This window comes from Coccinella septempunctata, chromosome 2 (assembly GCF_907165205.1).
Source record: "Coccinella septempunctata chromosome 2, icCocSept1.1, whole genome shotgun sequence".
In the NCBI taxonomy this organism is placed as follows: domain Eukaryota; kingdom Metazoa; phylum Arthropoda; class Insecta; order Coleoptera; family Coccinellidae; genus Coccinella; species Coccinella septempunctata.
Window position 1 is genome coordinate 14,137,455 of NC_058190.1, and position 21,644 is coordinate 14,159,098.

At 36.5% G+C, this 21,644-nt stretch overlaps 1 protein-coding gene across 3 annotated transcripts; it reads left to right on the plus strand.

The window, feature by feature from the left end:
* Positions 1–3,126: 3,126 nt before the first annotated feature.
* On the plus strand, positions 3,127–21,435 carry LOC123308464. 3 transcript variants are annotated; one of them, XM_044891120.1, is made up of 3 exons: positions 3,127–3,346; positions 17,974–18,128; positions 20,866–21,435. In XM_044891120.1, the coding sequence occupies exons 1-3, from the start codon at positions 3,298–3,300 to the stop codon at positions 21,049–21,051; spliced, it is 390 nt and encodes a 129-aa protein (XP_044747055.1). In that variant the 5' UTR covers positions 3,127–3,297; the 3' UTR covers positions 21,052–21,435. The 3 variants fall into 3 exon arrangements, with proteins under 3 accessions (XP_044747055.1, XP_044747057.1, XP_044747056.1); XM_044891122.1 differs by lacking the exon at positions 3,127–3,346 and adding an exon at positions 14,380–14,555 and having other exon boundaries at positions 17,980–18,128; XM_044891121.1 differs by lacking the exon at positions 3,127–3,346 and adding an exon at positions 14,384–14,555.
* The last annotated feature ends 209 nt before the right edge of the window (positions 21,436–21,644 follow it).

Here is a 21,644-nt window from a genome sequence, read left to right on the forward strand (position 1 = left end):
ATAACATCAAGGATGGCGGTGGTAAGGTTTTCCGACATGTTCATATTAAAGATCTGAAGCCCTCTCTTGAAGAGGGGGTGTCTGAAATATAATTACCGTTACTAACCGTATAGTAGTACCGTTCAAAGCGAACAGGGTACTAATGAACCGTAAATTACTGTCCGATTAACTGTATGTATTTGCAGGATGCGCCGTTATAGTTTGGGGAGACCGCTACGATTCCGATCCATCACGCCGCCTCCACCGTCACCGCCTCCGCCCCCACCGTCACCGTCACCGTCACCGTCAACACCCCTACCGTTACCGTCTCCACCGTCCAGGGAGTCGTCGCCAGCCATGAGCCTGTGGACGGATTTTGAGTGCCCCAGGCCAGTTACCACAGATGCTAGTACCAATACCGTGAGGCCAGCCACCAGAACCGTTGGCACCAATGGAATCCAGGTATTCCTTGAGCTGGGACCACGAAGCTGTTGGAGGTGTGGTGGTGAAGGCCACACCAGGGAGAGATGCCAAGGAGTAAGGGCCAAATTCTGCTCCAGATGCGGCCTTATGGGGGTATTGTCCCGCGACTGCTGTGTAGGGGCATCCACCGACCACCGTTCATCCACCGACCACCGTTCATCCACCGACCACCGTTTATCCCCACCGTCGAGAAACCGGGAAGAAGAAGAGAACGAGAACGAAGAAGCCTGGCTGCCGGACCTGCGGCTCAGACCGGCCGCCCCAGCAGCGCCCACACCGTCGCCGACCCTTAAGAAGAAGGTTAAGGTCGACTGATCGACACCGATTAATTAATTTTGTTTTTTTTTTGCTTTTCTTCCTTCTATTAAACTTACCGTTCCGTAAACCGCCTTTGATCTGCCCTTAATAATTGGTGGATGCGCTACCGTATCTACCGTCAAATTTCTATTAGCTAGTTCATTATGCCGGAAAACAACTCCGAGGTCAATAACCCCGCAGCATTCGTTTGTTCACAGGCTAAAACCAACCGATACCGACGAACACAGCGAGTTGGAAGAAAAATAAAACTCCGTTTTATTTTTCTTTCGGAAGGCAGAGGGGGATGTGACGAGGCAGATTTTGCCCCGCCACGAAAACGAAATTTCTTCACCTATACTTGTATAATGCGACCTATTAACCGAAATATTTTTGAAGAAAACCGTTATATCATCATAGGGGGTCTTTACCGATTGATATTTTAACATTGTTTTCCACCGACTAGTTCCATATTTGTAGCAGAAACCGTAAATGTCTTTTGCTTTCAGAATTCCTGTATTGTGTAATTATTTCCGTTCAACCGTACATTTTCTAAGTCGAGAGCGGTCTTTCAACTTGTTCAGTTTTTCCGTCTCTTCAGTTGTTTCTGTTTTCTTTCCGAGCCGGCTGATTGACCGAGCAATTTGAGTGCAGCCAATGGGGAAATGAGTTACCGATAGTGGGGCAGTTTTCCCGAGGAGTGGTACTTCTTCGAGCCCTGCGCGGAAGGTCAAGAGCGAGGTCAGTGGAGATCGAGCTGCCGAGGAAAGTGCGTAAGGTGTTATTGCCGTGAGTTGGAAATTACGTCAAGAAGTTTGAAAGTTTAAGGCAAGTCACTTGTAGCATTATTGTTCCTTTCGTAGTGCAAACCTGAGGGCTATTTTCCGCTTTCTTTAGACCGTTAGACTGGCTGAGAATATTTACCTACCGTTTTAAACTTGATCTAGTGATCGTAGACTGTGTAGAGTGCCGGCTTCCGCGTCCGTTATTCGACCGCCGTTGGGTCCCAGGAGGACTTGGTGTTCCTACCGTATTTTTGGTGCTTATTTTGTTAATAGATTGCCGACTTCCGACCGATCAAGTTACAGGTTGACAGTTCCTTCCGACCTGCTGTCTGACTGGCAGCCATTTTGAGGACCACAGAGGGAGAGAGAGAGATAGATAGAGAGAGAGAGAGACAGCACTGCCATTCGACTGAGGCCAGCTACGGTACCGATTTCCGCCGACAGAGGGTAACAGAGAGAGAGAGAGACAAGGAGAGAGAGACAGGGTGCACTGCCATTCGACTGAGACCAGCCACTGTACCGATTTCCGCCGACAGAAGGAGTGACTTGCCAGGATCTCAACAGACCGTAACTACCGTCTATTTTTACCGTACTCCTCTGGAGTGACCGTACAAAATTTAACCGTATTTACCGTCTATTTCAACCGTATTTTTCCTGGAGAGACCGTGTTTCATCAGCCGCCCCCACACTGACCAGGACGCCGGTTGACATCAATATTTGTTGAGACTTGTACATTTCTGTATATAATTTAATCCAGTAGGAATAAAGGACTAAACATTTATTTTGTTGCCAGTTATTTTTGCCAGTGAGAGACAGTTCCCTAAATCAGTTAGAACTAGATTTTCGTCAGAAGAGGTAGGTACTCTTTTTGAGCGATTAAAAACCGTCAGAAAGCAGAGACCAAGAAGACGCTACCACCCTAGTTTTCACTGCTACCCTTCTCCACTGATCATTCAAGTCTACCCGGGCTCTCTAATTTTTGGAGATTCTGTGAGAGACGTGGGGTTCCACTGATTGCCCCACTGGCGCCCGAGCAAAGGTAAGGAGCGTCCAGGGTGAGAGAAAAAGCCCATCACATTAGGTGTTTAATTTGGTATTCGGAAGTTGTGTAAGCTGAGCTCTCGAAAATTTTTGATGTATCGCTGGCTGGTTGTGAATAGTATTTATAACATGTGGAAAACATAATTATGGCTCTGGTAGGTCTCCTTGTGGCATATTGTTTTTCAGGTGAATTTCACTGTAGTATCATGATATCAATTGTTAATTGTTGTTTGTTTTGATTGTTTTTTGACGCATCTCAGATTTCATTAGATTTTTGGTACTTGATGATTATTTACCGGAATTGATGATAAATTGTTGATGTTATTTCACTGAACTCATACTGATTGAATAATTGTGTCTTTTTTACATCTTGTTGACCCTGTAGTTTGTTTTTTTATTTTTGTAGAACTCTTTGTCGATGTGTATCTGAATTTTTTAAATTTTTTGTAGCCCTGAAGAAGCAAATATATTATTGCGGAACGTTGGCATATTAGCTATGGTTTGTTGATCTTTACCACTGAATTCCTAGTTTCTGTTATCCAATGTGAATATGATACCAGAAGGAAGTGAACCATCTTCAGATTAATAAAACAAGTTCGCCGCCTCAAGGAATATAAAATGGGCAATAAAAACATTGCAATTCTTTGCGTAATCAATTTTAAGATTTATTTCAACAAGTAAAGAACAGAATAGAAAATCAGGTGACAGTATTGAGATGCAGGGAATGTGTCCATCAAGGTTGGATATGAGTGTTCTGAAAAATGGTAAGTAAGAAAAAAAATTGAAGTAAATAGAAATTAATAAATTTCTATACCTATATTATCACTAGCTATCATAACATAATCATATCATAAAATCCTTGCACATCAAAATTTATAAAAATTTCTCTGTAGGAAGTTTGAATTGAGTTAACTTTCTATAGGTGAATGTTTTTTAGAGTGGAGGAGCTACTGGATTTACTGAGTGGAATTGGGGATGAAAATGAAGATGTGCAAGATAATTCTGCAAAACGAGAGAACACGTTCCAACACCTTTCAACTCAAGGCCACTATGGAAGCCCATAATAGTTGCAAAAACTTGATGGATCTTAAGTATCACTTTTCAAGCACCCCTCATATGTCAGTTATCTCAAATCTTATCGGAATAGTTGAAACTACTCCAGTTACATATATATGTAGTAAGGTATTTCTCAACACCTTTTGTGTCTTAGTTATGAAGCAAATATATTTCTTTGAATGTGTATATTTTTTCCTTTATTCATCGGGCATGCAGTGGATTTTCCTTCTTCTTCTTCTTCTTCTGTCAGCGAAGCAGTGAGATCCGGGAGCGGTGCGATAATATGCCAGATGTCGTAAGGTGGTCACAAGGGAGAAGAAGAGATAGGAGACAGCATGTAGAGAGGATGCAGGACGATAGACTCGCCAAAGCCGCATACAAGGAAAAACCGAACACAACTAGACCCTTAGGAAGACCCCCGAAGAGATGGGCTGAGTCCTGGACTTCATGTCACAGGACATCGAATGAAAAGTTGGAGAAAACAGGACTTCGTCCTAGCAAAAGAAAGAAGAAGAAGTGGATTTTCCGAACATATATAACTGTATTCAATTATTTCCACAAAACAAGCTAATTCATTTCAAAATATTTCACTGGTATGAAATATAGAAATATATACAAATTAATAGCACCTTTAGAATCAATTCCTCATGATTCCTTCACATCAAATCTTTTAACGAATATTTCCAGAAGGTAAACTACCTGAAAGTTAACCTGCACTCACCTGATCATCCCACTGTGATAGCGAAAGACGTGTCGTGGTTAAACAGCTTATGTTAGTGAAAATCAATGTACCTAATTCAGTTTTTAGGTTATATCTGGGAACAGTTAGCAACTGTACGCAATCTTAATGAAATCGAAGCAAATCGTCGAGGAACAAATTTCTTCCAATATTCAGTAAGTATTGGGAATTCCAACCAAGCGATATGATACCTTCTGTCAATTTCTACAGTTAGATAGTAGTAAGAGTTCTGTTTGCATCGGAATATGGAAATATTTATGTGTTTCGATACGAGATTTCTTGAAAAATACTTCTTAATTTGTTGAAAATATCTAGTAATTAGAAGTGCTTAGTAAATGATCTTCTGTGTAATTTGGATTACAACTTTCTTGTGAAGGTATCAATTTTCAAATATGTATGTTGTCCTTATACAACGGTAAAGGTTGTGGACAATTGGTTGAAGAAGAAAGGGGCAAGTGCGTTACCAGAATACATATATCAACTCAAAATGAAAGGATTTGCCAAAACAACAGATCTGAACTCTGATTTTCCTAAAGATCTAAAGATTTATTTATTTATTTATTTATTTAACAACAGTAACGAGTAGAGGACAAACCTATACACTCGATTCACAAAGTCTGGAAAAATAAACATCTAATGCGTACAAACGGGCGCGGGTAAATAGAGTCTAGGATCAAACGAAGCTACCTTAAAACCGCAGCATGAACACAACACTCGAATGCACCCGCCACAGCACAGTCCGCACACCGACAGCACACCAGAGGTCCCTCACCGAGAGGACCTCCACCTATCGTAATTGTTCTTGAAGGAGTTTATTGATGATGACTGAACAACCTCCCCGGGCAATCGGTTCCAGTTATGAAACACACGATTAGGGAGAAAGTGTTGACGTTGGGCGCACTTGAAATTCTCCCGTCTCAGTTTGTAGATATGCCCTCGTAGATTGTTTCTGTTCAGAGGGAACATATCGCGAACCCTCCCACCGAATTGACCCGTCACAGCTCGAAAAGTGAAAATCAGATCGCCACGCACACGCCTATCCTCGAATAGTGTCAAACCCATTGCACCAAGTCGCCGCTCGTACGGGGGTCGGCTCGGGCCATAGTAGGCCTGTTTTGGTTCGCTTTTAGGATGGTTCCAGAACGGTTCAAAACAGTCGCATATTTATTTATTCAGCGTAAGCTCGCGCGTAGCATGCGTGTAGCTTCCCACACCATTGCTGCTCCACTACTTTGAACCGATTCAGAACCGCCTCAAGTGCGAACCAAAACAAAGCTAGTGTATACGAGTGGCCCATCGCTGCACTCGCTCAAAGATGTAAAACTTTCCAAAAAAAAATTAAAACACTCCTATTGTCTAGGGCATATTATAGTGTTGAAGAGTACCTGAACGATAACATGTCATCTTTGTTATTGTGATTTTGTATTTTTTATTGCAACTTTGTTATTGTTTGTGATCTCACAATTGACTTGTCTCATATATTGTTTAATGTCTGAAGGGACCAATAAAGATTATGATTATGATTATGATGGCTGTTATCTCTGTTACTTCTACTTATTTTACATTATTTTTACAGTATTGAACTCATAAACAATGTTTCTCGCTTTTTTTGCTTACTGGCTCAACTTGCGGAAATTTATTGGTTTTCCGCTTTGAGCCATTTTAGATAATAGGAAATGGATCACGCCTTCATAGTAAGGCAGGTAAATAATAAACAAGTTTGTTAGTTCGATTTAGATCGTAACATTCATTGATTCAATTATCTACGGATGTTATGCATCTGAATTAATTTGTTTATTTTAGATAATGTTGAAGTCAAGGTTTCAGAAAAGTGGTTCCCGCATAATCAAACATACCGAGAAATTGGTTCATAAATAGGTACAGACTATTCAAATTATTTATTAATTTAATACTGTCAACTACACTTCGCCAAAAAAGTATCGCATCACTGTATTTCAGAAGCTTAGAAAGATATTTGAATACATAGCCATTGCAAAAGCGCTTTTATGACATTTCGAATATCCTTTAGTGCTTGGTCCCAACCAATACAGGATCTACCAAATGAATTGGTTGAGAAAAGAATGTTAATTGAAATAAATGCAATAATTCCATTTAAAATAACTCAAAAAATTCGGTTCGGCATGCTCTGAATTAACCTCTGTATATAGTCCTGCCTCAAGTTCTTCCATCCTTCAATTAAAGCATTCTGGAGTTGTCGCTGATCTGCTGGGGGATTATTGAGGGCTCGTATATTCCTCAGAATATAGTCCCAAACATGTTCTATTGGGTTCAAGTCAGCACTAATTGCAGGCCAGTTCAAAACATGAATGTTAACTTCCTCAAGGTAGTAGCATACTATTCTGGCCACGTGAGGACATGCATTATCATGCATTAGGATGAAATTACTCCAACAAAAGGGGTAAATGGTACGACATGTCCTTGTAAAATATCCCTTATACATCTGTCGGCAGTTAGTGATCTTCCAGCTACTGCAACCAATTCTGTGCGGCCCCTTAAAGAGATACATCCACCATAGCATGGTATAGCCACCTCCGAAATTGGCAGAAGGCCTTATGTTACACTGAAAATAACGCTCTCCGTCTCGTCTATACACTGGAATACGTTGGTCGGAGGTGTAAAGGCGGAATCTCGATTCGTCTGTGGACAGTACATTGGCCCAATCATCAATATCCCAAATTAACGTGTTCCCCAAAGATTATAGAGTTAGGAAGATAGGAAACCAAGCGAACACACTTGCGTTAGCGCCACCTGGTGGTTCAATTGTGTTACTAAGATGCTAAGCATGGTTAAAATATTTATTCGACGGCCATTTGGAGAAACATAATTTGACTTTTGTAAGATTTGAAGAAACATGAATCGATTTCAAGCGAATAACCAGTAATAACCGCAGTTATTGCTGGTTTTGCTCTTGGTTATGTCCCTTCACAACTTCTAACCTCACTTCAATAACCAGAAGTTTAACCCAGCTCTCGAGTATGGTTATCTCCGGTTATCTGCGGTCCAGAATGATGACGTTGAAAGGCTATTTCATGACGTCACGATATTATAACCAATAATGACCAAAAGCGCTTGAATGCAGTTGGTTATTGTTGGTTATCGTTGGTAATTACCCATGATGACCAGGTTATTCGCTTGAAATCGATTATGGCCGTTTTGTTTTGATTCTCTTTCCGCTCGTCGTTTATTAAGCTCATTCTAGTCGTTTATTATTCAAGTTTTTTGTGTATTTCCTTAGTGAAAACTTCAAAATCAAAGAAAAATATCTTTGCTCAAAATGTCGTATGGAAACTATTGTATGGTGAGGAACTGTGGAAACTGTAGTACAAAAGATTCTACGAATATAAGTTTTTTGAATTTATCATAAAAATGGGAACGTAAGTATTGAAACTTGTGCAATGTGACTCTGATATTGATTGATTTTTATTTTCAGTACTCTGAAGTGAATAGGATTTTCAGTATGTCAAAACATTGACTTGGTGAACTGCAGTAAAAAAGTTTCTCCTGGAATACGTAGAGTCATTATAGATTCCTTGAGGTTGCATCTCCCAAATACTGAGCAGAAAAAAGAAACTTGTTCTCTGATGTTCGATGAAATTAGTCTATGTGAAGAGTTGCACTTTAACGATCACCACGTTGTCTATGAGTAAGTGGTGGGACAAGCTGAGGATGGTATGAAAGAGTAAGTCCAAAACTTCAAGTGAAAAAGACAGAGCAATACAAAGTACTTGAGAAACCAACAGGTCGAATTTGCGAATAATTTTTAACTTTAAATCTGATTTTCTCAAAACCAAATAAAATACACTCGTTCTCCTAAGCTCTTACACACTCTTAGGCCCGGTACTTTCACGTGCGAATAAATAAATTTATTCGATAGATAAGTCTTATTCTCAGGATAAGTAAAAATGCAGTATTTTCAGTTTCAGATAGTGTTATTCATCGAATAAATCTGTCATTGAAACTTAATAATATGAGTTTATTTGTCATAGATCGAATGTCGGTACGTCATTATTGGTAGAATTTTTAAGATTCTGTATGTATGGTTATTATTTGTGTGATTTTCACGAAATATTTGCTTTCTAGTTGGAATTATGACAATTTCTACAATGCGGTGTCTTACTTTACATTAATCAGTGAAAAGTAGTATACCGTGTTTTCATAGAATTGTTATTCGTCAAATAATTTCATCTGAAAGCACCGAAATAAGGTATCCTTCAGATAAGAAATTATTTGACAGATACTTATTGACAGTGAATAAAATTTATTCGAAGGTGAAAGTACCGGGCATTAGTCTACAATTTTATACATTGGAATAGATACACGTATTTCAATTTATCACTGAATTTTATCATTTATAGCTGGATATATGTATTATTATGTTGATATGCAATTCATGTTATTGGTGATGTTATTTGCATTTTGGAGATGACTTGTTATTCTTACATATCTTTACCGATATACAGGTTACACCTATGTAAATTTGTTTTTAATTGTGGTTCTGAAAATTCTGTAACTAATATGTAAAAGAATTCTTATGTTGTATCGAATATTTGTTCATATTAATTTCTGATAGAAATTGTACAAATTCAACTGATTGTATTTATAGGAAAAAAATGTATTGTGTAGAACTAACAACTTTGATATATAACATTTCACCATGTTCTGTAGTGTCCTATATTAAGAGCTCAATTATTTGTGTACAGGGTGTTTTCAAAGGTGAATTATTTTCACCAATTGTACCTTCCCCTAAAAAAAACCCTGACCTTTGAATACACCATGTACAATCTTCAATTTTGTCAAATTATCTATATATTTCAAATAAAAAGTATAGCAAATCTAACACAGTACATATTTCATTAATATTAATTGATTCACAACAATGTTTAGATGAAAAAAACATCTTGATCACAAAACAAAAGCCTATTATTGTTTTGTCGCTCAGGATGATTTTTCTGGTGTCGACCAAGTCTATACTCGAATTCAGTAAAAGGAATAGAATTCGAATTTCGCGCTCTTTTATTGAGGAACAGAATTCGAATTTCGCGCCCTTCAATTATGAAGTAGAAAACTGTTATTTAACAGTTTGACAGTACGATTTCAGCGCCATCTGATTGTCAATTGTGTGCAACACAGGCCAAAACGTAGTCGGTTTTTAGTTTTAGTACTAGCGATATGAGGCTGTTTCCTATCTTCCTAACTCTATAATCTTTGGTGTTCCCTTGCAAATCTCAAACGAGCTACACGGTGTTGCCTAGTCAGCCGAGGAGCTACTGTTGCTACCCTAGCTCAAAGATTATAGAGTAGGAAGATGGGAAACGACCCTACTAATCTAGTACTAAAAACCGACTACACTTTGGGCTTGTGTTTCACATACTGAGAAATTAGATGGCGCTGAAATCGTAATGTCAAACAGTAAAATTACAGTTGTCTGCTTTATAATTTAAGGGCGCGAAATTCGAATTTTATTCCTTGTATTGGATTCGAATATCGACTTAGTCGAGACCAGAAAAAAACATCCTGAGCGACAAAACAGTACCAGGGCTTTGTTTCGTGATCAGGATGGTTTTTTTTATGTAAACATTGTTTTGAATCAATTAATATTAATAAAATACTCTGTTAGATTTGCTATATTTTTATTCGAAATTTATAAAAAAATATGACAGAATTGAAGATTTTACAGGGTATATTTGAAGGTGAGGTTTTTTTTTGACATGTACAACTGGTGAGAATAATTGTGTCGAAATTCTCACCTTTGAAAACACCTGTATACAAATAATACAGCTTTGGATAAAGGATACAAAAATACATATTGAATATTATATATCAAAGTTCTTATTTCCATGCAATAAATTTTTTTGAGGCAATATAATTTGTTGAATTTGTACAATCTTTATCAGAAATCTAAATGAACAAATAATCGATATAGGTACCATATATTTAGCATTCCAAGGAGTTAATTGTTAATTTCACTTTTCGGATCTTTCTATCACTTCTAGGGAAAGACTTGGAAGTACTCTACAGAGTGTGGGAACTTCTTTCAGGTACACTCGAAAGAATATCTGAAAAAGGGGAAGTTCTTGTAATCTACTTTCATAATAAAACAATTAATTCAATATATTGCATAAATTTTCTCATATGTAAGATGATAATTCATTCTATTATTTTTGTCACAGATATCTAGGATGACTTACCATCAGTATTTGTCGTAACACTTTCAATCTGCTTGCTTTCCATTTAATGTGACCCCTCCTTGAACGGAATGCTTCCTGCATATAAAAAAGATATGCATTCAATATACGATAAATGAGTAATGAATTCAGTTATGCATTGCAGATATCTAGGAAGACTTACCATCAGTATTCGATGTATCAGTTTCAAACTGCTCGCCCTCCATCGCATGTGGTTCCTTTGGTGGCCCTTTCATGCATGGGATGCTTCCTGCATACAGCAACTTGCGTGGATGAAAAGATTCAAATTGACTCTAAGTAAAATGCAAAGATTATAGATTTTAGAACCTAACTCTATAATCTTTGGTAGAATGTTCACTGCACATGGTGTAGCTTTTACTACTTATATTCGGAGAATCCCAAACGGCAGTTTCAACAGTTCTTCACCATACAATATTTTCCATACGACATTTTGAGCAAAATCTTTGATTTTGAAGTTTTCACTATATACACAAATAACATTGAAATAAGGTGACTAGAACGAGCGAGTTGAACGAGCGGTACGAAAATCAAAACGTAAACAAAACGGTAATGTTGAAATATCTCCGTGAAATGCCAAATGGCCCTTGAATAAATATTTTAACCAGTCTTAGTATTTTAATACACAACGGAACCACCAGGTGGCGCTCACGCAAGTGTAGTCGCTTCGTTTCCCATCTTCCTTCTCTATAATCTTTGCCCTAGCTGTTATTCCATTATTCCTGAGGATGTTTCTTACAGTTAAGGTACTCACGCGCGTATTGCGGACGATAGCCAAGTCGTTTTGTAAATGTGACATGCCTCCGACGTAAAGCTTGTAGAGTCAAAAAACGGTTGTCTGCGTGGGTGGTGTACCTTGGACGGCCTGTTACTGGTTGTCTTCGATATTCACTTGTCTCCCTATATCTTACTACTGCCCTGGATACACTTGACTGATTGATATGCAACAAATTTACAACGTACCTTTGACTCCGTCATACTTGGATTAATGTGATGATTCTGATTACTTCTTCTTAAGTTAAATTATTCTGTATGTTTCTATGAACGTTCATTTTGAAAGAATAAGCATCCTAAACTGATAATTATGCTAGGCCTGCAGTTTGATGGACAGATGGACAACGCTAAGAATTTCATTTTTTTGCCTAATTTTTTTACTGTCTGAAAGAAACGATGAAACATTGTGTTTATTCTTTTTTTCTCTTGTGTACTTATAACCACATTGTTTACTAAAAATATGAAGAAAGTATATAAATTAGGTACAATGATATAGCGCTTTATATTCATGATGCGATACTTTTTTGGCGAAGTGTATTAAAACTCTGGAATCCAGTTATGGCAAACAATCTTCACAAAACAGACACAAAATGAAAACAAATCGGATATAATTAACGAAAATCTCAAAATCCCCATTAAAAATGACTGATATTTCCATCGGAACATTTGAATATCGTGAAAATTTCAACTTTCCACAAGAAAGTAGTTTTGGCTGCAATTTGATTCACCTGAAATTTGGCTTTCTTTCACCCTTTTGTATTTATAATCCATTGGTGTTTCAAAGTTATATTCCAAATTATCTCCCGCGAAGTGAAGTAGTGCGTCAATACTGATGATGTGTTCATTTTTCAAATTATAATTTAAAATTTTCAGTTGCTGATATTTTCCCAAAAAAAACACTATCACCTTTTTTTTTAGGTGTCCCAATAGAAGGAAATTATTCCTCTGCACTCACTGTCTATCTGATTGTAGAAACATATCATGTAGAAAAATATGAGTCGTTCAGATTCAGATGAAGAAGCGGAATATGTATTAGTTCACTTTTAAAGCAGGGGAGATAGACAAAATCGGATATCTGATATTCCATTCTTGTCCTCTTTTACTGAGAAACTAACAAGAGAAGTAGTCATTTATGGCCACTTTCTTTTTTTTTCGAGTTTAAGCGAAAATTCGAAAAATGGCGATATTGAAATAAATTTATATCTTCGCTAATACTGATATAATATAGCTCTGAAATTGAAACATTATTCAGGCACTTTTTTACATATAATCCAGTGGCGTTCTCAGCTTTTCAGCAGGATTTTTAATTACGAAGCTTTGACACAAAGTAATGTTTTTTAAATGATTTCTGTGCAATTTTTTGAAAGCTTAATTATCGGTGATTTCAAAAATATATTACATAATATGGTTTGTATAAACATAAATATACAGGGTGTCTCAGAACTGTTCCTTATTTTCAGAAATGTTGAAGGGCACTAAAATAAATTTTTTTTATCAATACACTACTGTCCGAAAATGGCTCGGTGTCAAGGAAAATTAAAGGTCCTTAAAAACTCAGTTTTTACAACAGGAAAAATTTTAGTTAGTTACTTGCAAAATTGAAAAATTAATTAAGTAATGCACAGTTTCCAAATGGATGGATCGGTAGAGGGGGCCCGATTTCTTCGCCTGCACGTTCACCACATCTGACGCCGCTTGATTTTGTATTTGGGGTCATATTAAATCATTGGTTTATGAGACACCAGCTGTTTATTCACAAGAAGAGTTAGTGGCTCGAATTATTTATTTTAGCGTTTTATGATATTCGTGAACGTCCGCAGGTGTTTCAAAACTTCGGCGGAAATGTATGGAAAACGGTGGTCGTTACTAATATCACCTAATATTTCTAGTTATCTTGGCACCGAGACATTTTCGGACACTAGTTTATAAATAAAAAATGTTTATTTAAATGCCCTTTATCATTTCTGATAATTGGGAATAGTTATTCTGAGGCCATATATATTCTGAAGTATTTTGCTTTTTTTTTCAAATAAATGAATTCGGAAAAGAAGATTATCGATATGAAGCAGATTTTATAAATTTGTCTCTACGTACGACAAAAATTAAGAAAATTCTAAATAACTCAGGTATTATTCATTTTAAGAGCATTAACATGTTAAAATATTATCATTATTTTTCTTCGCAGAATGCAATACATAAAGAATTGACATAAAAAAATTGGGTTCTCCTTTGAAAAACGAAAGTTCTGAAAGTTAGAGTTGAAATGAAAACAGTTGATTATTTGCAAGTGATAATTTATTCAAAATAATACGAGAAAATCATTTTTACTAATATACGTCAATAACTTAACTTAATGAACTAGTTGCTTACTAATTTTTTTCTTGACTCCATTCGGACTGAATTGGTGAAATCTTCACACAAAGATATTAAATGAGACAAGGCATAAAATAGAGAAAGGCTCGCAATGGAATTGACAATTAACGACTAACAACTTGAATTAATCCCCATTCAAAAGGAAGAAACAACAAATAACCAGAATATAATGTAATGATCAAAAAATAACGATTGTATAAACACGAGGCTGATGAGAACCTATAGTATGTTATGTTATCCGCAGATATAGGTCATTCGATAAATCTATCATATCGGTAGATATATTTCATTTCTAGACAAACTTGTTCGCTAAATACTATTTTTTTTAAATGCAATTCATCGAATTGGAGAAACACTTTCGAATTTACTATGGAGTATAGAATAGTAAGCCAATAGTTCTATCTTTTTGGTAGATTCACCTTTTGGGTAGATCTTCCTTTATCAGTTGATTCGCTTTTTGACCCGGCCCAGGCCTACGGTCCTCTTTCTTTTCACCCAGAGATATAGAATTCTATATCTCTGCTTTCACCAAGCTCGGTCTGCGTTCCCTGAGTCCAAAAATTAATGCAGAGTAAGAAAACATCGTTAAATGGCAACTCTGTTGCCAGTTTCCGATTTATGACCACGGTCTAAAAATCTTTGAAGGGCTACTAGGGTTAGCGAGAGTACCTGCCATTTATTGCTGAAATTCCAACTCATTGTGTTGTCGTCGATGCCGAAGTGAAGTGGTGTAAAAATCAGTGCAATAGACTTGCAACTAGTATTTTTTTGTGTCTCAACAAGCTATGGATAAACAATCTACTCCAGGTGAGAACTCCAAGTTTCAGAATTAATTATTAGTAGTTCTTTGTATACAAATCATAATCCGATAAGGGAATTTTATTTTACTTCCGTATGGGCAGCTCGCATTATTTCATTGTAATAATAAAAGAGGGAGATATATTCTTAATATTATTATTTTCTGGAGAAAAAGTACGAAATTAAACAATATTTTAAGATATAGTGTTGCCTAATCGACATAAACAATGTGCAGAATAGTCTAACGAGGTTCTTGTTATTTTTTTTTTAATTCGATTCATGTGAACAGTGCTGGATGAGATATTTATATTTAAATTAGATAACAACTAAATTTCATTTGTGAAAATATTTCCTCCAAACCATATTCAATTTCTTTGAATTCAGGCGATGTTGTTTTCAACAGTATGTTTTTTTCCCATAGAATTCTCTGTTTTGAAGTTGTTTCTTCTTTCAAATGCATCAAAATTAGTATTATTTGAATATTTCAAACCATTTTGTATGGTTTCGAATATACTCTCTGTCTTGAATAGATAGAAATTCCAGAACTCAGGTAAAGAATAGGTATATTAGTCATCTGAGGGTATTATTAAAATAACCACCGATTTGTTTGAAATCTTGGAATTCTTGGAAGGTTTTTAATGGGATGTTTATGATTCCATATAGATAAATAAGAGGTAAAGACTTCTTATTGCTTTATTTAATCTGTTCGTTTAAAATTTGTTTCATTATTGAAATTGTTCTCATACAAATGACTTTATAAAATAACCTATGTAATGTGGATTGCATAAATTACGGAATTCTAAGGGAATTTGAAAGTTGATATTCGGATGTGCTTGAATAAAAAGCTCAGCCTTCCTTAAATTTTTTTTTGTCAAATTTTCTGAAACTATCAATGCAAGGTTTTGGATTTTGCTAGTATCTGCTAAGAATTCTTCCCAAGATTTCATGTCATATACCACATATGAATTAGTTTCATTCGAATGTTTACATATATTTAACCAGAAAATAATGTAAGCCTCAGCTTAGCTCCACGTTCAGACACAGTCCCAACCCTCAACAATTTTTTATTTTTAATGACTCAATAACTAAACACAAGATATCAGTGACAGAGATTCACGGTTGACCTTGTATTAGAGCGCTGCGCGCTCTCCACCTCTATCTCGAAAAATATTGACCGTATAAAAAAAAGTTTGGGACAAAATTTATTGCAAAATTCTATGCTCTACAACTTTGATGAGAAATTTTAGCATAATTGGAGCCATAGAAACCGAGATAATTGCGAAAATCTGAAATTTTTGACAACTTCAAGAACACCAATCAACAATATGAGGGTGTTAACGAGTTTCCATCTTCTCATTTCTCATTCCGAGATGAAAACTTAATTTGACTGAACTGAATATGTTCTAATCAGTACTCAGTCATCACTGGTATTCGTGTTGATTATTTATCAGTACTCAGTATTCGTTTCGTCCGCTCCGGGTGGGTACAACGGATAATGTTGACTTTTTTTTAAAATCTCATTTCGTTTCAGAAGACACTTATTTTTATTTGATTCTAATTGTTACCTTCAATTTCCTAAAGAATTATCAAGCAAAATTATCAATAAAAATGATTGAAATATATATTTTTTTATTCAATTTTTATATTAATATATCCTTCCTGTCTTTCTGTCTTCTGGCCTCTATTTCATATGCATATCTTAGCATAATATTAATAAATAACTATTGAAAATTCTCACCATCAAATAGCAGCCGTTGGCGATTTGGAGTTAATTCGAAGGACAATCTAAATATAAAACCGGTGAAGGACACTGTTCGGAGAATTGAAAATGATTTATTTTGTAAAAACTAAATGTAATAACATACAATCAAACGAATACGTTATCGACTAGGCAATGATATTTTGGAGGTTGATAGTATATGTATAGTTTGTTAAGATTGTTACAATTCACTGTGATCTTGAGGTCTATTGTGCCCCCAATCGGATCTGTTTTCGCAGCTGTCCCATTTACAGCTCGCCCTATAGCTTCAGAGCTCCCAGCAAACTCCAATATCTGAGAGGGCTTCAAGGAGGCTAAGTCCTCATATCATTCCTCCTATAATTTTCTCGTCCGTTTGCAACAGCCGAGAATTCTCTAGAGAATTTACTCGAAAATTCATGCGCCGTGAATTATTTACCGTTGCATACGCACTGTGGTAGAATTCTCTGTTCAGTTGCATACAAAATAATCTCTGCCGTTTTCTTACCAAAATTTGGTAGAGAATTCTCGGCTGTTGCAAACTGGCTTAAGGCGACAAATGGGAGTTTTTATCTTCATAATTGTGCAATAAAATTGAGAGTCCGGCCAGACAACATTTTCTATTGAACGAACTAATACTGTAATAAGAAGTAAATCCGAAAACGAGTTCAATTTTGAGCCTGTCATAATTGTAGGAATTTTCGAAGTTGAGCTGGGTTCACACAAACTTGGCCTGAATTGGAAGTGGGCAACTAAAAAAATGTGAAAAATTATGCCAGGAAATTCTTTCTCGGACTCACAGCGTTACACAAAAATTAATTACGGGAGAATAACATTTGATGAAGTACGTATAGGAACGGTATTTTTCAAGTTGGAAGATACGTGTTGAAGGAGTGGAGTTTCATGTTGGATATGAATCAAGTCTTGAGTTAAAAGGACAATCGGTTTAGTCAAGACATTAACTCGCCCATAAAAGCTTATATTTCAATGTAATATTCGGTGATGAAATTAACTCAGAGTTGAAAGAAATAGAACATTCTTGAGTGTTGATTGTCTAATTCAATTAATAGCAGAAATTCAAGGCTAGAGCGTAGAATTTGCAAATGAGTGGGGATCCACTCGCGGGAAGTGGATAGGAAATTTGGATTTGGAAGAAATAAGAGTAATAATAAAAAAAAACAAAAATGCGAAAGCGAGTGCGAAAGAAATGTTAGTCGAAGTCAGTCACTATATGAAAATTTTCGAATGATTATTGAGAGATGAGAATTTATATTTTTCATATTTACGAGGGCGCCAGCGTAAAGAATATCTTATATATAATATATGTTATATATATATATATATAACAGAAACGAAATAATCAAGCAAAAATTCTTTAATCTAGAACCGGTTGAAGGGTAGGCTATTACACTTTTTTTGCTCGAATCCGAAAACTCATTCCTGAAATGATAAACCTAAGTTCAGGAGAAATTGGTTCAATATTTGTTTAATTTTTAGTTATCTAATATACTATAGGATGCTCCTCTCCAAATGTAAAATTCTTGTATTGTATATTCTTTTTCCAGTATTTTTGATAAGCATGTTTATCTTGTGTTGCCGTAAGCAAGAAACAAAAGACAAACCTGCCATATTTCTCTCACGAATTGAATATGACCATGGGAAATTGGTGTAATGAATGTAATATATTAGTTTCAGATAAGGCTCAGAAGAGACCCAGGAAGGAAATCATTTTGACTGTTCGAAAATCGGATAAATCAGGTAAAATAAAACGCAGCAGAAAACATAAGAATCCAAGTAAACGTAAGGAGAGGTCATCTTTATCCCTGAGCATAAAATTGGACAAGGTTAGTAAACATGAATTCAATAAAAATGTCCTTTTCAGTTATCGTGACCTCTGAATTTGATTCAGTGGCGATTTCCTTTCTGATTCACCTGATATTGATCTTCCTTGCCCTGATTCCTTTCTGCCTTAACTTATGATTGTTTAACCGTTGAGTGTCAATAAGCAGTGGTTTAATACAAGTATTGGAGTACTCAGTAGTGCATCTTAGATTATTCTGCATTGAAGTTTTTTGCCCACCTGTCTTTCAGTTATGAACCCTCAGGTATATTATTATTATCTAACAAATTCTTGAGTCTTTTATGACTCAATATAAAATAGAGGAAAATTCTAAACACAAAAACATGAAAGATTAGCATCCGAGGATGAAACATTATTGCTTCGAGATTAGGACACACCAGCATCCAACAGTCGACGATCACTAACAGTTTACGTGGAGAATATTCTCAATCAGGTTGGAAAGTCAGGACGATTCCAACCATAGGGTAGTCTAGCTACGAGACGCTGCACCGCATCCAAGGGGTTTCTCTCGTACTGGTAGATCGGATACTACTTAAATTGGCACAGCAAATTTCATTATTGGTACATTATATGTAGCTTTATGCCTGGAAAAGATTTACGAAGCAGGAATAGCTTGCTTCAGTTGAGCTATATGGTCGGTACCATGTTGAAACATTTAGACACATCTGCCACGAACTGCACCAGTCACCAACAGAGCTCAGGTTGTCCCGAAGAATACTGTGATCGCTTCTGGGGTCCGCATAGAGGTCATCTTCATATTGTTATCATTTAAACTTTAGCAACGAAGGGAGGTCTGCAGCTTAAATGAGAAATCCCCTGAGATATGCTATCTCACTGGACACCATCCTAGATGTTGAAGTAATATTAGACACCTCTGCTCTGCCAGAATGCCCGGATCCACGCCAACAACTTTCCCCTCATTCAGAAATGCTCAAGCTTGTGGAAGAGTCGTCTGTAGGGAACTCGGTCAAATGCTCGGGAAAAATCAAGTAGAGGATATATACACGCCTCCCATCATCAAAACCATCCTCGTTCAATCGTGAACACTCCCGAAGAGGTTTGTAAGAACTGATCTTCTCGGCAAAAAACTGGCACTCGGGAAGGACGCCAGTGAGCACAAGGAAAGGTATCATAGATTTAGTGATTAGCCTTCCACAGATCTTGGATACTACCGAGGTGAGAGGGTCTGTAATTCGAGGCTTGTAACTCATTTTCCGACTTGAAGAGGGAGTAACAGTTGCTTCAAGCCAGTCAGTTTGAATACTTCCAGAATCAAAAGATTGGGTGAATATGAGAGACAGAGGTGGAGCTAACGAGGATGCACACTGCTTCAAAATAAAAAGGGTAAAATTTGCTGGACTTCGGGCAGAAGAAGGATTCACAGAACTAAGTTCTTCAATAACAGCGGAGTTGGTGAAGGCTATAGTTGAAAGTTTGGCAGTATGTCTAGAGATCCTGATCTCAGGAATCGTACCATTTGGTTCGTTGATGAAGCTGGAAGAAAAGCTGACGGCAAATATTTCGGCGGATTTTTCATGCTAGAGGGGGAGCGATCTACTACCATTGCTTACAACAGGGGAACACACTTTAGTATTCGAGGATGATCGGACAAATTAGAAAAGTATCCTTCTCTGGAACTCTGCTCTGTCTTGTGCGAGTCTTGAATGTAGAGTACGACCTGTGGCTTCTGTAATTCTCCTGTGTTTTGTTACGAAGGAAACGACGCCAGGGGATCTCTTTGTGAATCAACATCTTAGCTGTTTCTTTCGTGATCCACCGTTTTTTGGGGTTGGACTCGAGACAACGGAATTTTGTACACAAGTTGAGTAATTCGTCAAGCCATGGCTTAAAATCGTTCCACATGTCTTGGGTTGATTTACCGCGGAATTTGTTCACCGAAACAACACTATCTTTTTCACTATCTCATGTTTCCTTGAGTGATTCTGTGAGCAGAATTGGAATTTTGTAGCAAGTGTTACATGATCTGACTTCCCAAAGGGGGGCAAAAGGTACACTCGCAAGAATGAGATCCAATGTAAAGGCTGCTGACCATCTGTACATCTAGTGAGTTTGTCAATCAATTGGGCATGAGCCCAATTGCGCATGAGGGGGTGCACCTTGAAGTATCATTTGTAGCGGCTAAAATCAGAAAGATTAAAATCGCCCGCGATAAAAACCGTTTATGCATTATATTGTATTATAGAAAAATTCAGCAGAATGTTTTTAACTGTTCATTTACAAACCTCCAATTCTCTTCATCATACAAAATAGTTTTTTGTGCAACCAGTTGGGAAAAGCGTCATTTTTCGTGATAAGCGTATTTCAAAATACGAAAAATAGTTTTCACCAACGTGTTTCACACAATGATCATTCTAATTTTGAATATAATGTAACTATGAATTAAAATTAAAAGTTCCAAAAACGTCCATTGTAGCGTCCCTTGCAGATTCTTATTAAGACGTCTAGTGGCGGAAATATTTAAATATTTAATTTTTCACTCCGGTACTATGGAAGCAAGTATCTTTTCATCATCAGTTGCGAAATATTTTACTTTTCGTAATATCCTTACAAATTAAGTGACAAATATTATCGTCCCACCTGAATTGAATATTGGGTTTAGAGGTTGTGTAGGTGAAATTCGTATATCCGAGTTGTTTGCATAATTGATATTCAAGCTGTTATTTTAAATCTTCCTCACTATTTTTATTTTTTCTCGCCAGGATAAATTGAAATGTCTTCAAATAACAGATGATGGGCAAGTTCGTATTCTGAAGAAATGTGAGAAGTGTGGATCGTACCATAAAACCAAGAAACCAGGGGAAGCAGGAATATGTGAAGAAGAACAAAAACCGGAATATAACAATATAGAAGAACTTTCACAAAAATTACGAAATTCTCACTTGTAAAAACACGGACAATAAATTAAGGTTGTTGCAACTGCCAAGTGAAAGTTGAGGGTTTCTCGAAAAATATACAAGTACAAAATATCTTGAAACTCCTCGGTACATAACAACAACATCTCCCACCATTTCGTCGAGTGGAATTCCAAGGGGTTCAAAAAGGGCTTTAGATACCTTCGATGTCCAGGCCGAGTAAGTAATGGCTGGTACAATAAATAATCACTCCGACGTTCGTGGCCAGATTAAAAATCTTCTATACTACATCTACGATGGACCAGATATTTTTGAATCCGCCGAATAAAAAAAAATTCTTCATCTATGTATATGTTGAAAAATTTGTATTATCTGAGTATACAGAATTATATCTGGAAATTTGAGCTCACAATGAAATATGTTTTATTTTCCTGAATTCCCTATTCCATAAAGATTTTTATTGATCAGATAAAAGAAGAAATTTTGGATGTTACCGAAGATTCAAAATTTTGGGTGTACATTCTTGATAATTATATTGCAGATATGACATGAATTGAATGGAAATATGTAAGTATAATAGGAATATCTACTATTGAGATGCCTTACTGTCATATTAATTTAGGATT

Coding starts and splice junctions, on each gene's coding strand:
- LOC123308464 (XM_044891120.1), top strand. CDS start 3,298: ATGCAGGGAATGTGTCCATCAAGGTTGGATATGAGTGTTCTGAAAAAT. Junction 3,347..17,973: donor TATGAGTGTTCTGAAAAATG/GTAAGTAAGAAA, acceptor GTAATATATTAG/TTTCAGATAAGGCTCAGAAG. Junction 18,129..20,865: donor TGAGCATAAAATTGGACAAG/GTTAGTAAACAT, acceptor TTTTCTCGCCAG/GATAAATTGAAATGTCTTCA.